Below are 16,353 nucleotides of genomic sequence, written 5' to 3' on the forward strand. Positions count from 1 at the left end.
ATGACTATAAATTGTATGGCTTTAAGAACGCATGTTATTTTTGTCTTAGTACTTTTATTTGATTTGTATTTTAATTAAATGTGTTTCAAAATAAATAAATAATGTTAATAGTCCCAATTTTTGTAAATACAATGAAACTTTCAGCCACTAGATGGCAGCAGTCATCATGTGCTTTGCAGCTAAAGTAAGTAAGTAATTTTTATTTATATAGCGCTTTTCCAGACCAGGGTCACAAAGCGCTTAAACTATCAAAACAATATTCAATAAAGTATATACTTTAAAGGTCAAGAATTAAATTCTGTGATGACTGAGGATGAGAGGATACTGTCGACTCCAGTAGCTTTTAAAGCTGATCGTATCGTTGCTCCTGTATCGTGATACGCATCGTATGTCCAGGTTTACAAAACTTTGACAGAAACAGAACAAGAGACAAACGTTAATTGAAACGTTGTGTCGTCGAAGTCACGCTGACAGATCATGTGAGAACCTCCACCAGAGCTGCCTCGACACTTTCATAATTCCTGGTTTCGTGTGGTTTTTCAGGTTTTTCTCCTCCTCCTGTGTGTTATTACGGAGGTGAGAAGCACACAAACACACGCTGTTATCTGAACATCGTAATAAAACACAGGCGACTCCCCCTTCCTCTTCCTGTGTCGGGGGGGCTGATGGGAAAACCAGCCTCTGAGGGGTTCGTGCCGCTTGTGAGACGACTGAACGGGTCGCTGTTGTCGCCTCGGATCCCGACGGTGGCGTCAGGAGAGTCGCAGCGACAGGTTGTCGTCGTTAAGATTGTTGTGTGTTTTCTCGCACACACGTGGATTCATGAAGACGCTCGACAAGAGGATACGAGATATAAACCCTGACGGGACCCTGAACTCGGCCGATCCTTCTGAAAACACGCTCGGGCCGTCGGTCGAATCTTTTGTGGTCCACGCCCAGTTTCCTGTGGCTGTGACCTTCAAATAGCCAGAGTCGCTTTCACACACGAGCTGCAACAGAGTCTGGATAGTCTCGCACTACTTTTATTTGCCGACATCAGCAATATTAGTTTTTAAGAATGTTCAAAATAAGAATTGCGACATCATTTTTAACCAATCTGTGTAAAGTTGTGGTGTTCGCTGACGACCTGCAGCTTTAAATGGATTTAACCCTTGTGTTATCTCAGGGTCAAGGTGACCCGAAGGCCCGAAAACAAATTGATTGTGGTATCCCTTGTGTTATCTCAGGGTCAAGGTGACCCGAAGGCCCAAAAACAAATTGATTGTGGTATCCCTTGTGTTATCTCAGGGTCAAGGTGACCCGAAGGCCCGAAAACAAATTGTTTATGGTATCCCTAGCGTTATCTCAGGGTCGAAGTGACCCGAAAACAAATGTGTTTGTGGTATCCCTTGTGTTATGTCAGGGTCAAGGTGACTCGAAGGCCCGAAAACAAATGTGTTAGTGGTATCCCTTGTGTTATCTCAGAGTCAAGGTGACCCGAAGGCCTGAAAACAAATGTATTTGTTGTATCCCTTGTGTTATCTCAGGGTCAAGGTGAACCGAAAGCCCAAAAACAAATGTGTTTGTGATATCATTTGTGTTATCTCTGGATCAAGTTGATGGACCTTCCTGGCTTCCATAAATGTAAACACACCTTGACCCAGAGCTAACACAAGGGTTAAGAACGAGATCACGGATACAAGATTCTCTATATTAGGGAAGACTTTCAGGAGAGACTTAGGGTAGTCCCCCAAGGTTCCCGCCAAGAGGAGAGAGTTCAGGTGTCAGTGGGAGGAGGCCTGGGGCAGACCCAGGAGAGACGATTTCAGTCCTCTTAGTCTTGGATTAGCCAAAGAGTCGTTTATATTTTATTTTATTGCATTGTTAGCAAGTATATATTGGTTAAATCCAGATTTCAATGATTCCTCAGTTTATCAGCACAACAAGGGTTAATGAAGCATCGTGAAGCCTCATGTTCCGGCCTCTAGATGGTAGCAGTCATTACGTCGTTGGCGATGACTGAGGACAAGAGGATACAGTCGACTCCAGCAGCTTTTAAAGTTGATGTTTGGACATATTTTGGTTTCAAAACAAATGAAAACAGTTACAACTTCGTCATGTGGTCTGTAGATTCTGCAACACCAGAGTCAAGTACTCGACAATACTGCAAGTATATACTTGTAACTACAGTAAACGCATTATAATGCAATACTGCACTTGTACCGTACACGTCCGCGCAGGGAGACAAAAGTGCGCGTCAGCTATATCTGCTCCGTCAGATCGGTTACAAACCAGGGAAGTTTAACTCGGAGCGAAGCCAAGAGTGCAGCTGAGACGGAGATAAAGAGCGACAATCAGGAGAGGAAGCGGTGACACCCTGAGATACACAAAGACCGAGGGAACCTGGGAACAGCGGCAGAGCTCGGCTCACATTTCAACCCGGGCCAACAAAGCGCGACAGAGAGAGTGACCGAGGAGAAGGGAAAGCAGGGAACAAAGCTGAGAGTCTTCCCGGCGTCACGTGTGCGTCCAGGTAACTTCCACGTCCAGCCATGTTTACTCGGATCAGAAACAAATACTGCTTTCTTCACCTTCACGAGGCACTTTCTCCGAGTGTAGATTCATAAATCTGTCAGCTCGAGTGAGTTAGAAACACCTGCCGGCACCACAATGATGTTGCTGTGTGTGTGTGTGTGTGTGTGTGTGTGTGTGTGTGTGTGTGTGTGTGTGTGTGTGTGTGTGTGTGTGTGTGTGTGTGTCCAGGACAACCTGAGTGTGTTCCTGCGAGGCTGTGAGGAGTTTGGACTGAAGGGCTCGCAGCTGTTCGACCCCGGAGACCTGCAGGACACGTCCTCGCGCCCCACAGCCAGGTAAGACTCCCCTGATCGGCGGCTTTGTTTGCAAAAACGACTTTGTAGAAGGTGTTTCATGTGGAAGTAGATCAGTGCTGTCACAATATTGAATGAGTGAATTTAGGGTTTACATTTTTATATTGAATTTAAAATACTACAGAAAAAGAAATATTGTATTTAGATCATTACATTATGAGTAGTTGGAATTAAAATAATAAACATTAATAATAAATTCATTTTAAAATTGAATTATTTAATCAAATGATGCGAATTAAACCATTCAATGTACAAAATATTAAATTTAATAATTAATAAAAATAACTAAATGATTAAACAATTATATTTCAATAAAAAATGTCAACCATTCTATATCTTCACGCTGTCAGTTGTTGAAGATATTGTGACTCAATCTTATTAGTATAGTGATGAAGTGAAGGATTTATTAGCTTCCTTCCTGTTGATTTTTGTGTGTTTTTTTGTTTTTGAGGATGATTTTGATTGTTTTTATTTTGTATTTTTTTTGTTTAGGTGTCTGTTTTGTGTGTTGGGGTTGTTAAAGTGTTTATTTTTTTAGGCCTTTTTGTATGTGTTTCTTAAGTGTCTTATTGGTTTGGTTTTGTATGTTTTGTTTGTGTGTGTCCTTTGTTTGTTGGAGTTTTTAGTGTGGATTTCTGGTTATTGAAGCTTTTTTAGTTTGTGTGTGTTTTGTGTTATCACTTGTTTTGTTTTTTTGTGATTTTAGTTTGTTTGTATTTGAGGCGTTTTGTTTGTGTGTGTTTTGTGTTATCCATTGTTTGTTGATTTTTGTGATATTTGTTCAATTGTCGTTTTGTTTGTCTTGTTTGATTGTGTTTGTTTGTTTATGTGTATGAAGGTTTTATTAGCTTCCTTCTTCTCTTAGTAGATCAACATGAGCGCTAAGGTTGGTAGTTGAACTTCCAGTGGCTGCCATTGAATTTTTTTTTTTAAGTGACGTACCTATCTTTGTGTGTCATGAGAAGTAGACAAATGTAACCTCTAAAGATGTTTAAGATAAGATAAGGAACAGATATTACTGTACAGAGACTTCCAATAACTGTTATTCTCGTGTAGAAGGAAAGGAGCTTAAGAAAAAAAAAAAAACATTAATATAATCTGAAATTGTATTTATATAATGACATTCATTTCTAAATTAGTTTTTAAATGGAATTAGCTTTGATTCTTGTCTCCATCACTGATCGTGGCTGGTTCGTCCTGTTCCCTGCCAACACAAGTTGTCACAATCAGTGGAAGTTGGAGTCGAACAAAAGCTTCTCTGTTCACATCAGCGAGCGTTGCCTTGGTAACAACGGGCGACGCTCGTCGTTGTTTAGTCGATGCGATGAGCCGAGCGAGGTGTCGTCCGACCGCTCGACCGGTTCCTGTCAGGGAGCGCAGGAAGCTCTGACATGTGGAGAATGTTTACATCCTCTTAGCTCGGGATTAGCTGACATCACGCTCTTGATTGATGGCAGGCTTGAGTGGCAGGTTGACTCACTGGTCGTTTGTTTTTCCATCTGAAGTTTCAGGTTCAACATGTGGTCAAAATTTGAGTATCATTGAGTACATTTTCTCTCTGATGTTTCATGAGGCAGTTCAAGGATATTTAGTGACTAATGGAACCAGTTCTGACATAAACAGAAGAGCAACACTTTGGATGGTACATGAAATCATATGAGAGTCACTCTGCACCTGAACTCACCTGAAAACTCATGAATCAGTTGAACTCACAACAGTTATACAGTGACACACTCACACACACACACAGTGATGAAGAGTTTAGATTTTAGGTGAAAAATGCAAGTCATCCTCTAATATTCATTTAAATTCAGGCTCTTTCGCTTTGACTATCAAATGTTTTGTTTATGTGTATGTGTCTGTTTTATTTGTTGGGGTTGTTAGTGTGTTTTAATTTTTTTAGGCTTTTTTTGTTTGTTTGTTTAGTGTCTTGTTTGTTTGCTTTTGTATGTTTGATTTTGTTTATGTGTGTATTTTGTTTGTTGGGGGGTTTTGTTTTTGAGCCTTTTTTGTTTGTGTTTGTGTAGTGTCTTGTTTGTTTGATTTTCTGTTTTTTTGTTTATTTCTTTTTTGCTTATGTGTGTTATTCATAGTTTGTTGATTTTTGTGTGTTTTCGGTTTGTTTTGTTTTTTTAGTATTTTTTATTTGTTTTTGTCTTGTTTGTTTTTATTTTGTATGTTTTGTTTTTGTCCGTTTTGTTTGTTGGGGTTGTTATAGTGTAGTTTTTTTGTGTTTGTTAAAGTGTATTTTTTGTGTTTGTTTAGTGTCTTGTTTGTTTTGTTTATGTGTGTCTTGTTTGCTTGATTTTCTGTGTTTTTGTTTATTTCGTTTTTGTGTGTTTTGTGTTATCCATTGTTTGTTGATTTTTGTTTGTTTGTATTTGAGCCGTTTTGTTTGTCTTGTTTAATTTTGTTTATTTCTTTTTTGCTTATGTGTGTTGTGTTATTCATAGTTTGTTGATTTTTGTGTGTTTTTGTTTTGTTTTTTTAGTATTTTTTATTTGTTTTTGTCTTGTTTGTTTTGTTTTTGTCCGTTTTGTTTGTTGGGGTTGTTAAAGTGTAGTTTTTTTGTGTTTGTTAAAGTGTAGTTTTTTGTGTTTGTTTAGTGTCTTGTTTGTTTCGTTTTTGTGTGTTTTGTGTTATCCAGTGTTTGTTGATTTTTGTTCGTTTGTATTTGAGGCGTTTTGTTTGTCTTGTTTAATTTTGTTTGTTTTGTTTTTGTTTATGTGTGTGTTTTGTTTATTTCTTTATGTTTATTTTTTGATCATGTTTGTGTTGCTTATTTGTGTGTGTGTGCGACGGTGAGTTCAGGTGCAGAAAGAGTTTGTGTCTCTTAATAATCGGCGGCATTGATCGTGTCAACCATGTCTGTGTTATAGATTTTCAATAAGTAAAATTCACCAAAAATCTATTTTAAATCCAGCTTCTACAGTTTAAGTATAAGAACTGGAGTCGTCATGGTAACAAATATCAGCACCACTGTCACAACAGTTTTCGTGACACTGGAAATACGTCTTTACGTAAAAAAACACCATGAACAAGTTCTTCCTGCCAGAGCTGTCATCAACATTGGAGTCATTGTTTCTCACTTATGTAACTTCCAGAGTGTTATTCTAGTAACGTGGGGACAGGAAGTTTGCACAAGTGTTTACTCATAAAGGCTCGACAGGTTCCACACCGACCCAAACCCAGCAAAACAACTCATAAAAGTTTTTTCCTGCAGAGGAATTCAATTCAGCCTCAGCATCTATGATGCTTTATATCAGGGGCGTCACACAAGGGGCCACAGTTTTTTAGCTAGTTTTTCTAAATGTATGTTTACCAAAGTTTCTGAAACAGGAAGTACGATGTTGACATTCATGGAGGTTGAATTCACCTTAAATATCTCTGAGTTCGTCGACCTTCAACACTGGCAGCTATTTTTTTAAATGAATTATCTTATCAGTATTTATAAATCGTTCCTTAGCTTATCTTAAGACCGTTATAGGTCACAATGGTAACATGAACAATTCATTTTGAGACGACAGTCTGGCGGCAAGATTTGGTCAGGACCTAAAATGTGTTTGTAGAAACGTTGTCAGCATGAGGAGAAACTGAATCACAACAGGCACAGAAAACAAGCCCCATAATGCACTGCAACAATTGATGTTAACGACATCAAAATAACCAGATTTCGGAAAGACAGTCTCTTCCTTGACTAGTCAGGTAAAAGTTATAATTTAAAGAGAAGCCAAAACAGGAAGTAAAAACAAGATGATAAGAAAATAAAAGATAGAATGTCTTAATATGAGAATGTTTTTCTTTTTTTTACCTTTCACATTAGATAATGATAAATCCACCATTTTGACTCTCCACTGACATTAGACCTGTGCAACCTTTTTTTTAGCTGAGAGTCGTTTCAGAAATGTTTCATAATCTCTCTGGCAGACGCATGTATCACTTTACGATGTTTTTCTGTCGTTTAATCTCACCTCTCTCTCCCTGTACCTCCCTCTACCTCTCTCTCTCTCCCTCTCTCTCTCTCTCTCTCTCTCTCTCTCTCTCCCCTTCTCTCTCTCCGCAGGGCAAGTGACTCCAGCCGGAAGCTGAAGAATGTAAGTCAAGCCTCCGGATGATTTGCTTAAATACACGTTGCTGATCCGACTGTTATTATTTCTCCATGTTTCAATTTGTGTGTCGGGCGTCAGTCCTGCAGCAACACGAATGACAGCTTTAACACTCAAGTCACACAAGTACAGACCATATCTGTATTTGCTATTATTATGAAAACTAATAAAAGTATAAACTAATATTTAATGAACTCATGAAATGGGACAGAATAAATTGTCCAGAAATAAGTCCAGAAATGTGTTAATAGTAAGTGGTGTAAGAATATATTGATACTCTTTGTTCATTTTGTGACTTGTTTCTTTCATGATATGGTGATAGATTCGAAGTACCTTATCATATTTTTAAATGTATTTATATATATTTTTTTATCATAGTTCTCTTATGGTTTATATTTAAACAAAGAATAAAAAATAACAAAAAAAAAATCGTTTTTATATATATATATATAAATATATATATATATATATATATATATATATATATATATATATATATATATATATTTTACAACATTCAAACGTCAGTATCATTTTGTGTTACAATTAAACTTGGGGCATCTAGATGGCAAAAGTCATTACGTCCTCCTTAGGTTAAGGAACAATGGAATCCCTCGAGATCCTGTCCATAACTGAGGACGAGAGGATACGGTCGACTCGAGCAGCTTTTAAAGCCGATGTTTGGACATATTTTGGTTTGAAAACAAATGAAAGCAGTTACGACTTCGTCAAGAGTCATGCGGTCTGTAAAGTACTCGAACAATACTACAAATATATCCTGGTTCCTACAGTATTGTAGTATTGCGTATCGTTGCCCCTGTATCGTGATACTATGGTTTCTCAAGATTCTTGCTAATACACCCCTTTATGTCTTGTTAATAGTTGGTCATGAGTTTGTGCACAACAGGACAAGACTGTAGACGAAAACCAGAAGCTGCAGTGTTTGAATATGAATCACTCTCTGGCCGTCCTGCAGCCCGCCACAGCTTCAGCAGAATAATGCTGCTTTACAAGAGGTCCGGCCCCCTCTGCAGTCTCAGCCCCCCTCGCTCTAATGCTCTCTCTCTCTCTCTGTGAGTGTGTGTGTGTGTGTGTGATGCTGTCCGTGTGTGTGAGTCGCTGGCTTCTGCTCACTCATTCAGTCGCAGGCAGTGAAGCCGCCGCACGTTAGCAGGCGCTCCATGCAAATCTAGTGACCTAGAAAAGCAGCCGGACTAGCATGTGGATGTACCTGGACCGGGTCTGCAGGATGACAGGAGCTCGGGTTTGACGCTTTGCTGCACAAGTGCCTTTGAGCATTGGGAACCTGTGAGTTTTTATTCATGTGTGTGTGGCTGGTTGTGTGCGTGAAAACAAAGCGGTGACTGTTTGAACTTCATAACAGGTATTTCCAAACGCGTGACATCAGACCTGGTTTAGACGCCTGTCACTCACAAAAAAAACGTTTGAGCTTCGGATCAATCTCGTGTGTAGATTCCTCCGCAAGGCATGTGTCATTTTTTTTTTTTTTTTTGGGATCGATACGATTGCGGTCATAGCAACTGGTGCTGACCCAGTTCTGCCCATTGTTCTATCGGTGTCACCGATGAAACTCACCCAATTGCTCAGAGGCAACTATGCAGAAAAAACACTGTGGCGGGTGAACCGTGACGTCACACACTCGTGCGTCTCACTGATTGAAAGCGATCGCAAGTGTGGAGAGTCCAGTGAGAAACTTACTTGGTACCATCCTGGCACCGGTTCTGACCTTAAGAGATTGAAAAGAATTCATGGATTTTTGTTGTTTCTCTGTGATTCTCAGCATCTCTGAACTCACCTGGCAAAGCCCCTCTTGCACACAAGTTTGCCCCAAAATAATCCTAACAGAACATCCCAGACACAGCCGGTTACCATGGTAACAGGTTAAAAAGTTGGACTGTGTCGTAAATGTGTTCTATGTTAATCTTTGTATCCTTTATCTTTGTTATTTTTCTTTGATCTATGTTCTTTATCTTTAGACTTAGATTGTATCATCTTGTTCTTTCTCTTTGTTCTTATTTTATTTTGATTATTTTTTATGAAAAATTGCTTTATTTGCTGTGGATAATTGGAAAAAAACAATTCAATCACGATCAATAAAGTTCTACCTAAACTAACCTAAATATAATAATATAGCTTTTATTTTGGAACAAAAAAAATGATGTGTTTTGTAGTTTAATTCACTCACAAAAGTACTTGTATCAGATGAAAAGGAACCGAGTGATAAGACTTGCTTCTGTTAAATCAATCGTCAGCTCAGGACGACGACGTGATTAAATTAGATTTCCCTTGAAAAGCTCAATCATCTCCAGAGACTTTGTTGAAGAGCTTCTTCCTGATAAAGGGAAGTGAGATAAAGGCCTGATGAAGGTGAAGGTTTGTGTCTTGAATTGACTCATGAAGTCATTAAAACTATAAAAGCGATTTGTAGAAACAAAAAAACTTTGACTTTCCCGTCAAGCTTTTCATAAAACACTACTACTTCAACTTAAAATACACCTTGTGAAAGCTTTAGGACTTAATTTGTCCTATTATTTTTGACAGTAGTTGTTACACAACTGTAGCCGGAGCTGAGTGACAAAGTGTGTCGTCATTTGAAGACAATTAAAACTGGACCGTGGCCAGTGTGTCGTCGCCATGGAGACGCCCGTGATGTATTTCTTTCACACGACCTTTGAAATCACGGCATGTCAACGTTGGGTCTCCTCGGGTGTTTCTTCTCTCGCAGTACAAACAGAGCGACTGCCGGTGAAGTTGATGAACGGTTGAGATTCTAGATCAGTCTGAAGGACTCGCAGAGAGACACAAACTACACATGCAGACTCACACAAAGCGAAGGAAGCTTCATTTTGTCTTCATTTAAAAGTAGCATCATGTGTTTAACTGAACTCTGAGAAAACGTACCTCTGCCAAGGAGGTCAGATTATTTTAGTTTCTGCAAAATCTTAATCTCAAACACACAATTACACCCAAAACTATTACTGACAGAACTTAAAAAAAATGTTTAAAATACTCATTTTTAATTTTTGCTGGTTGATTTTAATTCAACTCGTTCTCCTGCTTTAGTCGACTCCGAGTCTCCGCTCATCTGTCTTGGCAGCCGAGCGTCGGCGCTGACGGGTCGACTGAAATAAACACATTAAGCCTTCGCTGAGCTTCCTTATCAAAGTCGTCCCGGAGGAGACGAGGTAAATATAGTCGTCCGCGCTGCTCCAGAACATCTCGCTGAAGATGACGCAACGCTGTGGTCCGGGTCGAAGGTCGGAACGGTGACCTCTGGAGGCTGCGTCTTGTGCTTGACCTTCGAGGAAGGTCGGGGAGTTTGTGAGTAGTGGGAGTGAAAGCAGTTACACAGAAAAAAACAACTATTTATCTTTCTGCTGAAGAGGAACGGAGATGTAAACACTCTTTAAATCATTTATTAGTTTTGTAAAAAAAAAAGAAACAATTCTCCTTCTTTACCTTTAACTGGGAATACTGGTAATGTAATAAGTAGTGTGTATTGGCAAGAATCTGGTGATATGATACATGTCACGGTACAGGGACAACGATACGATATATTGTGATACTGTAGTAACAGTTTTTGTAGTATTGTCGAGTACTTGACTCTGGTGTTGCAGAATTTACAGACCACATGACGAAGTCGTAACTGCTTTCATTTGTTTTTAAACTAAAATACGTTCAAACATCAGCTGCTGGAGTCAACGGTATCCTCTCGTCCTCAGTCATTTGCAAGATCTCGCAGGATTTCAATGTTCTTGTAGCTGCGGCGAACGTAACGACTGCTGCCATCTAGTTGATGATAGTATAATTGCAACAAAAAAATAAACAAACTCTGGGAACATTTGCATGTTCAATGTCAATTTAAAAAGAATTATAATTGTTGTATTTTATACACATTTTGTTTAAATATAAACCATAAAAGAACTATGATAAAAATAAAATATGAATTGAATTCCAAAAAAGGAAGTGTTTTTATTATTGATAAAGTGCTGCATTTTGATACAGTATTGGGGGAAACTATAAAAAAAAAAGAAAAAAAAGCGGGTTTTCTTTTTTAAATACACCCCTAAATATGTCAGAAATATTTTGCATTTTATTTTATTCACAAATGATTAATACAACTTTCCTAACTTTATAACTTTTAAATCACTTAAAGCTCAGAGTCCAAATTGTTTTTAAAAGAGTTTTTTTTTGTTGGTACAAATAATAATTAAAAAAACAAACTTGTTTTATTTACGCGTCTTTCTCTCAGGTTCTGATCACCATCTACTGGCTGGGTCGAGCTGCCAACGGATGCACCTCCTACAGCGGGCCCACACTGGACCTGAAAGAGTTTGACGTGCTGCTGTCACAGATGCGAAAGGTACCACACACACACACACACACACACACACACACACACACACGTCTTAAACATTCTTGTTGAAGAGGCAACAGAACTTGTATCTGTAGAAGAAGCACCATCAGCTGTTTCTCTTCTGGCACTTGAACAGCACCAAGGTCAGCAGCAGGAAATCATTCCCAGGACAGGAAGTGCTTTTCCACACACATCCAATTAGCTGCTGGCATGTAAATCTGCTGTAGAGACGGAGGAGAGAGAGTCAACAGTCTTGGTGGAGAAGTTCAAGTATCTTGGGGTCTTGTTCACGAGTGAGCAGGTGGATCTTGACATCCTCAGTCATGAGGTCTCTGTGTCATCAAAGATGAGTGTAAAAAGAGCTGAGCCAAAAGACAAATTTATCCATCTACTGGTCCATCTATGTTCCTGCTCTCATCCGTGGTCACCATCGTTGAACCAGATGGTGTATACAAGTGTCTGAAAAAAGTCTGTCTGGACTTTATCTTAGTGATCAGGAGAGTCGTTCGGAAGAGACTCAAACTAGAGCCTGATCCTCCACACGAGGAGACGCCAGTTGTGGAGGCTTCGGAACCTTTTTAAGGATGTTTGGGAGGACATGGGAACCATATCATGGGCCTGGGGTGTGTCCCAAATAGCGAACTTCTGCACTTACACTTAATATTTTGAGTGCGTTTCATCGAGCAGTGTGCGAAAATGTAGTGCACAACAAGCACTCAAATGGCCAGAAAACTGAGTGTGGATCGATGAACACTTTCCACCCTCAACGACCGCCATCTTAGTGACGTAGATGACGCTAAACTGAAGCTAAGTCACAGACGACACGTCTTCGGGTGTGACTATCTCAAGAGAACACAAATTTTACCACAAAACGACACAACAACAGTAACAACAAAATGAAACACGACTTAATAACTTGTTTAAATTGGCGAAAAAAGCTGTCAAGTGTCGGCGATAGAGTTCCGACAGCTGGTTACGATCAGTGTTAAAAAGTAGTAGAAGAAGAAACTGTCGAGTCATTTCCGGTAAGTGTGTAGCAACAGATATTAGTTATTAGAGATATTAGTTTTGTCGTACCGTATTTTCCGGACTATAAGTCGCAGTTTTTTTCATAGTTTGGCCGGGGGTGCGAGTTATACTCTGGAGCGACTTATGTGTGAAATTATTAACACATTATTACCCGGTATATCATTTCACATGTTATTTTCACATCAACCGCAAGAGGGCGCTCTAGGCCTGTGTTGATAATTTCGACGTAGAAGAGGAAGCGCCGCATCTTCTACCTCCGGAGTTTGCGGAATTGTTGACACAGAGGATGAAGATTTCATTGGATTTTAGTTATTTGGAGTTACACGGATGGTTTGGTAAACTTCTTTAGTTATTTATGCTATAGTTATCTGAATAACTCTTAATATGTTATGTTAACATACCAGGCACGTTCTCAGTTGTGTCATGTAACGTAACATACCGTACAATTATTCAGCCTGTTGTTGCCTCTATTCTATTTTTATTTTAAATTGCCTTTCAAGATGTTATGTCTGTTCTTGGTGTTGGATTTTATCAAATAAATGTACCCCAAAAATGCCACTTATATTCCAGTTCCGACTTTAAGAATTCTGTCCAATAAGGTTGACGTAAAGAGGAAAGAAACACCGTCAGAAATGACTTCTGTCTTCTGGCTCAGCTCTTGCATCAGCACCAAGTCTCTCCGTCTCGTCCTCCAGGAGGTCGGGGAGGCAGAGAGTCCGAAACGCAGCATCCGGGACAGCGGCTACGTGGACTGCTGGGACTCTGAGCGCAGCGGCTCCCTCTCCCCGCCACGGCACTGCCGCGAGGACTCGCTCGACAGCCTGGACTCCTTCGGCTCGCGCTCGCAACAGACCCCGTCGCCGGACGTCCCAGTGACCCGGGGCAGCAGCGATGGTAGGAATAACTGCTCGATGTGAACCCCCCCCCCCCCACCCCTCACACTCAAGCTGAGAGGAAGTCATCCAACACTGACGTCTTTGTTCACATAAGTTTAGGGCAGCAGATTCTTCTCTCAGATAAATGAGTCTCATTGTGAGGAGCTGTTGTTCTGGTCGACGCCCAGAGCTGATCTCAGGTCTGCAGGTTCTGTCAGGAACCAGAAGGTCATTTGAGTTTGATGAAAAAAGTAGCTCAGATCGTGAGGCCCTAAATGTGTCACAGTCCCGACCCTGGAGCCAATCAGAGCCCAGCAACTAATCTTTAATGGCCCATGAGTGATAAACACTTAAAGTTGGACGAAGAAATGTATTAAAATTGTTATTTAAATGCATCCAAATCTACTTATTTTTGTTCACAGAGATAACAGTCTTTAAGGTGCAACATTCCGAAAGGCTGTTTCCAAGCAAGGAAATGCAATAAATGTCAAATTACACTAAACTTACCAACTTGAAAAAAAAACAATACATTATTTTTTTACTTTTCTGTTCAAGTTTTGTCCAAAAATTAGAATTCTGCCTTTTTAATCTCATTTATTGATATTTTTCCACCACAACATTCGCATCATATTGGTTATATTTTTACAGTTTTAATAATTTAACTTTTACTGTTACTAATCTATAACTTAAAGGTGGGGTAGGTGTTCTTCCAAACGTCATTACCTTGCATTTTCAACAGTGGATTTAAAATATTGAATTCTTGTGAAAAAAACGTCAAATTAAGTTTGCGGCCAATTCAGTATGAACGATATATAGAAACATATTTTTGTCTTGGCCTTTTAAAGCATGTATTTAACCGTGTATTGTTTTGTCGTGTGTGACTCTGGTCAGAGAAAAAGCGCTTTACAAATAATTACTCACTCAAAAGCTTCATGATATTCATCACCACTGCGAGTGATTCTATTGATCATCTATTTATTTGAAACATGGAGTCGACGCTTCTCCGACACGTGAATTCCTGGTACGTGATTCAGTGAAGAGACGCTAACACGAGTCTTTGTGTGTCGACAAGTTGAGTGACAGCCGGAGAGGCTCGTTCCTCACTGTTTGTTGACTGAGATTTCTGATCCGCTGTTTGACGGATCTGTCAGCGACTGTAACTCAGTGATGATGATGATGATGATGGTGGTGTTGACCTTCATCCAGAGGGAGTTGAAGTCTTGTGTTGAGACTAAGACAATAGAATTAGGATTAAAAGAAGTCGACTCTGATCTAGAGCTTCATTGATGTGGCCTGAGAAAGTCAACACACACGTAGAAGGTTGTCGGTTCATTTCTGGCTCAAGGCAACATGTGTGGTGTTTAGATGTTCTCCTGATTATGGAACACAAGATCAAGAACCAGACTATTGACTCTGATACCTCTTTAAATATTTTCAAAACCCAAGCCTGCCAAGACATTTATGTGTCCCCAGGATAGTTGGCTTCAAATCAATGTTCATTAATATCCATGTTATTATTGTTACAGATAAAGATGCCAATCTTTAAGAAAATATAAAGTACAGAGATTATGGACGTCAACAATAAGAGTAATATTGGTGTTGAAGTAAAGAAATATGTTTGGTAAAGAAGGAAATACATATCGATAAAGGCCTTAAATGTCCCAATTTAGCCATAAAAGTTGATGCAGATGAAAAAAAGGATTGAACACATGGAACAGATGATGAGTATCTGTTGTGTTCGTGGGTGGAATATAGTTGAAGGAGAAGAAAACCAAAGCTATAAGCTAACATTAGCATAAGCTAAAATTAGCACGAGTAATCACTTCCTGATAAGGATGTAATTATTAACTCATTATGTTAAAGCTGATGCCATCGTTGTACTAATAGTGTAACAAAACATATTGATACGTTTTTACGATAAACACGTAAATATTCACAGTGTTTGTTGCGATTGAAACGTCCGGCCGCTAGATGGCAGCGGTCGTTACGTCCTCCGCAGCTAACGAATCTATGACATCCTGTGAGATCCAGATGATGACTGAGGATGAGAGGATACAGTCGACTCCAGCGGCTTTAAAAGCTGATGTTTGGACATATTTTAGTTTCAAAACAAATGAAAGCAGTTACGACTTTGTCAAGAGGCATGTGGTCTGTAAATTCTTTATTTTACAATTAACACAAATATTCACAGTGTTTGTTCATTTTTGTGTTGCATTTAAACCTCAGGTCGCTAGATGGCAGCAGCCATTATGTCCTCTGCATAATAATAATAATAATAATAATCTCTATTTATATAGCGCCTTTCTAGACCAGGGTCACAAAGCGCTTAATGCTGATGTTTTGGACATATTTTGGTTTCAAAACAAGTATGTCAGGAGTCATGTGGTCTCTAAATTCACCTGAGTCAAGTACTCGACAATACTACAAATATATCCTTGTTACTATAGTATAACAATATATCTTGTTGTCACTGTATATGAATATACATTTCGCCAGATCCTTGCAACACACACATGGTGGTACTACTGCAGATCAGTTCTCATCTTAGCATCAGGGTTCAGTTACAAATGGAGAGCTCCGTCTCAAAGTAAACATCTGCTGCTTGAAAATGAAACCAGAAGTTATGAACCAGCTTCAAGTCGCCGTCGTAAAAAGTTCTCATCCGTAGTTAAAAAAGTTTATCCTTGTTAATCTTCAGTCACTCTCTCGTCCTATAACTGTTGAACAAAGTGGCTTCACCGTAAACAGAAGCTCTCGTTTATTTGATTTTAAAAAGGCGGCTTTAAAGTCAGACGAAGGTTCTGTCAGGTCCAGATGTCGCCGCCATCTCAGTGTTTGATCTGCTGGTGTCATGAGAGCTCGTCGGCGAGGAGGAGGATGACCCGCGATGAAGGTTCCTTCAGTGCTCCCACATGTGTCGCCTCTCAGGGCTGATCCACCCGGACGCGCCCTCATGTTTCCAATTGACGCTGGACCGGCTGGTAATTGAAGCGTTGAACACGGGGAGTCTCTCGGAGCCTTGATCCGTCAGCCTCGCAGACCACAGTGAAATTAGAAGTGTTGAGTTTCCAGCAGATCACACGTGTGTCAAAGCTGCA

At 39.6% G+C, this 16,353-nt stretch overlaps 1 protein-coding gene across 6 annotated transcripts in view; it reads left to right on the forward strand.

Annotated features, from left to right (window-relative positions):
• Window positions 1-16,353, forward strand: part of LOC148072125 (LIM and calponin homology domains-containing protein 1-like) — a 71,851-nt gene that overhangs the window by 35,647 nt on the left and 19,851 nt on the right. For 5 of the 6 annotated variants that reach the window (XR_015712783.1, XM_087798410.1, XM_087798411.1 and 2 more), the window contains exons 4-7: window positions 2,743-2,849; window positions 6,931-6,961; window positions 11,247-11,357; window positions 13,076-13,274. Coding sequence is in view for 5 of the 6 variants with exons in the window: in XM_087798410.1 (XP_087654536.1) it covers window positions 2,743-2,849; window positions 6,931-6,961; window positions 11,247-11,357; window positions 13,076-13,274 (448 nt within the window). In the remaining variant the exon portion in view is untranslated. Of the gene's footprint in view, window positions 1-2,742; window positions 2,850-6,930; window positions 6,962-8,123; window positions 8,282-11,246; window positions 11,358-13,075; window positions 13,275-16,353 lie in introns of those variants that run through there. The other variant, XM_087798414.1, reaches the window with a different exon arrangement.

The sequence above is a fragment of the Callionymus lyra genome, chromosome 9, assembly GCF_982586985.1.
Source record: "Callionymus lyra chromosome 9, fCalLyr1.hap1.1, whole genome shotgun sequence".
In the NCBI taxonomy this organism is placed as follows: Eukaryota; Metazoa; Chordata; class Actinopteri; order Syngnathiformes; family Callionymidae; genus Callionymus; species Callionymus lyra.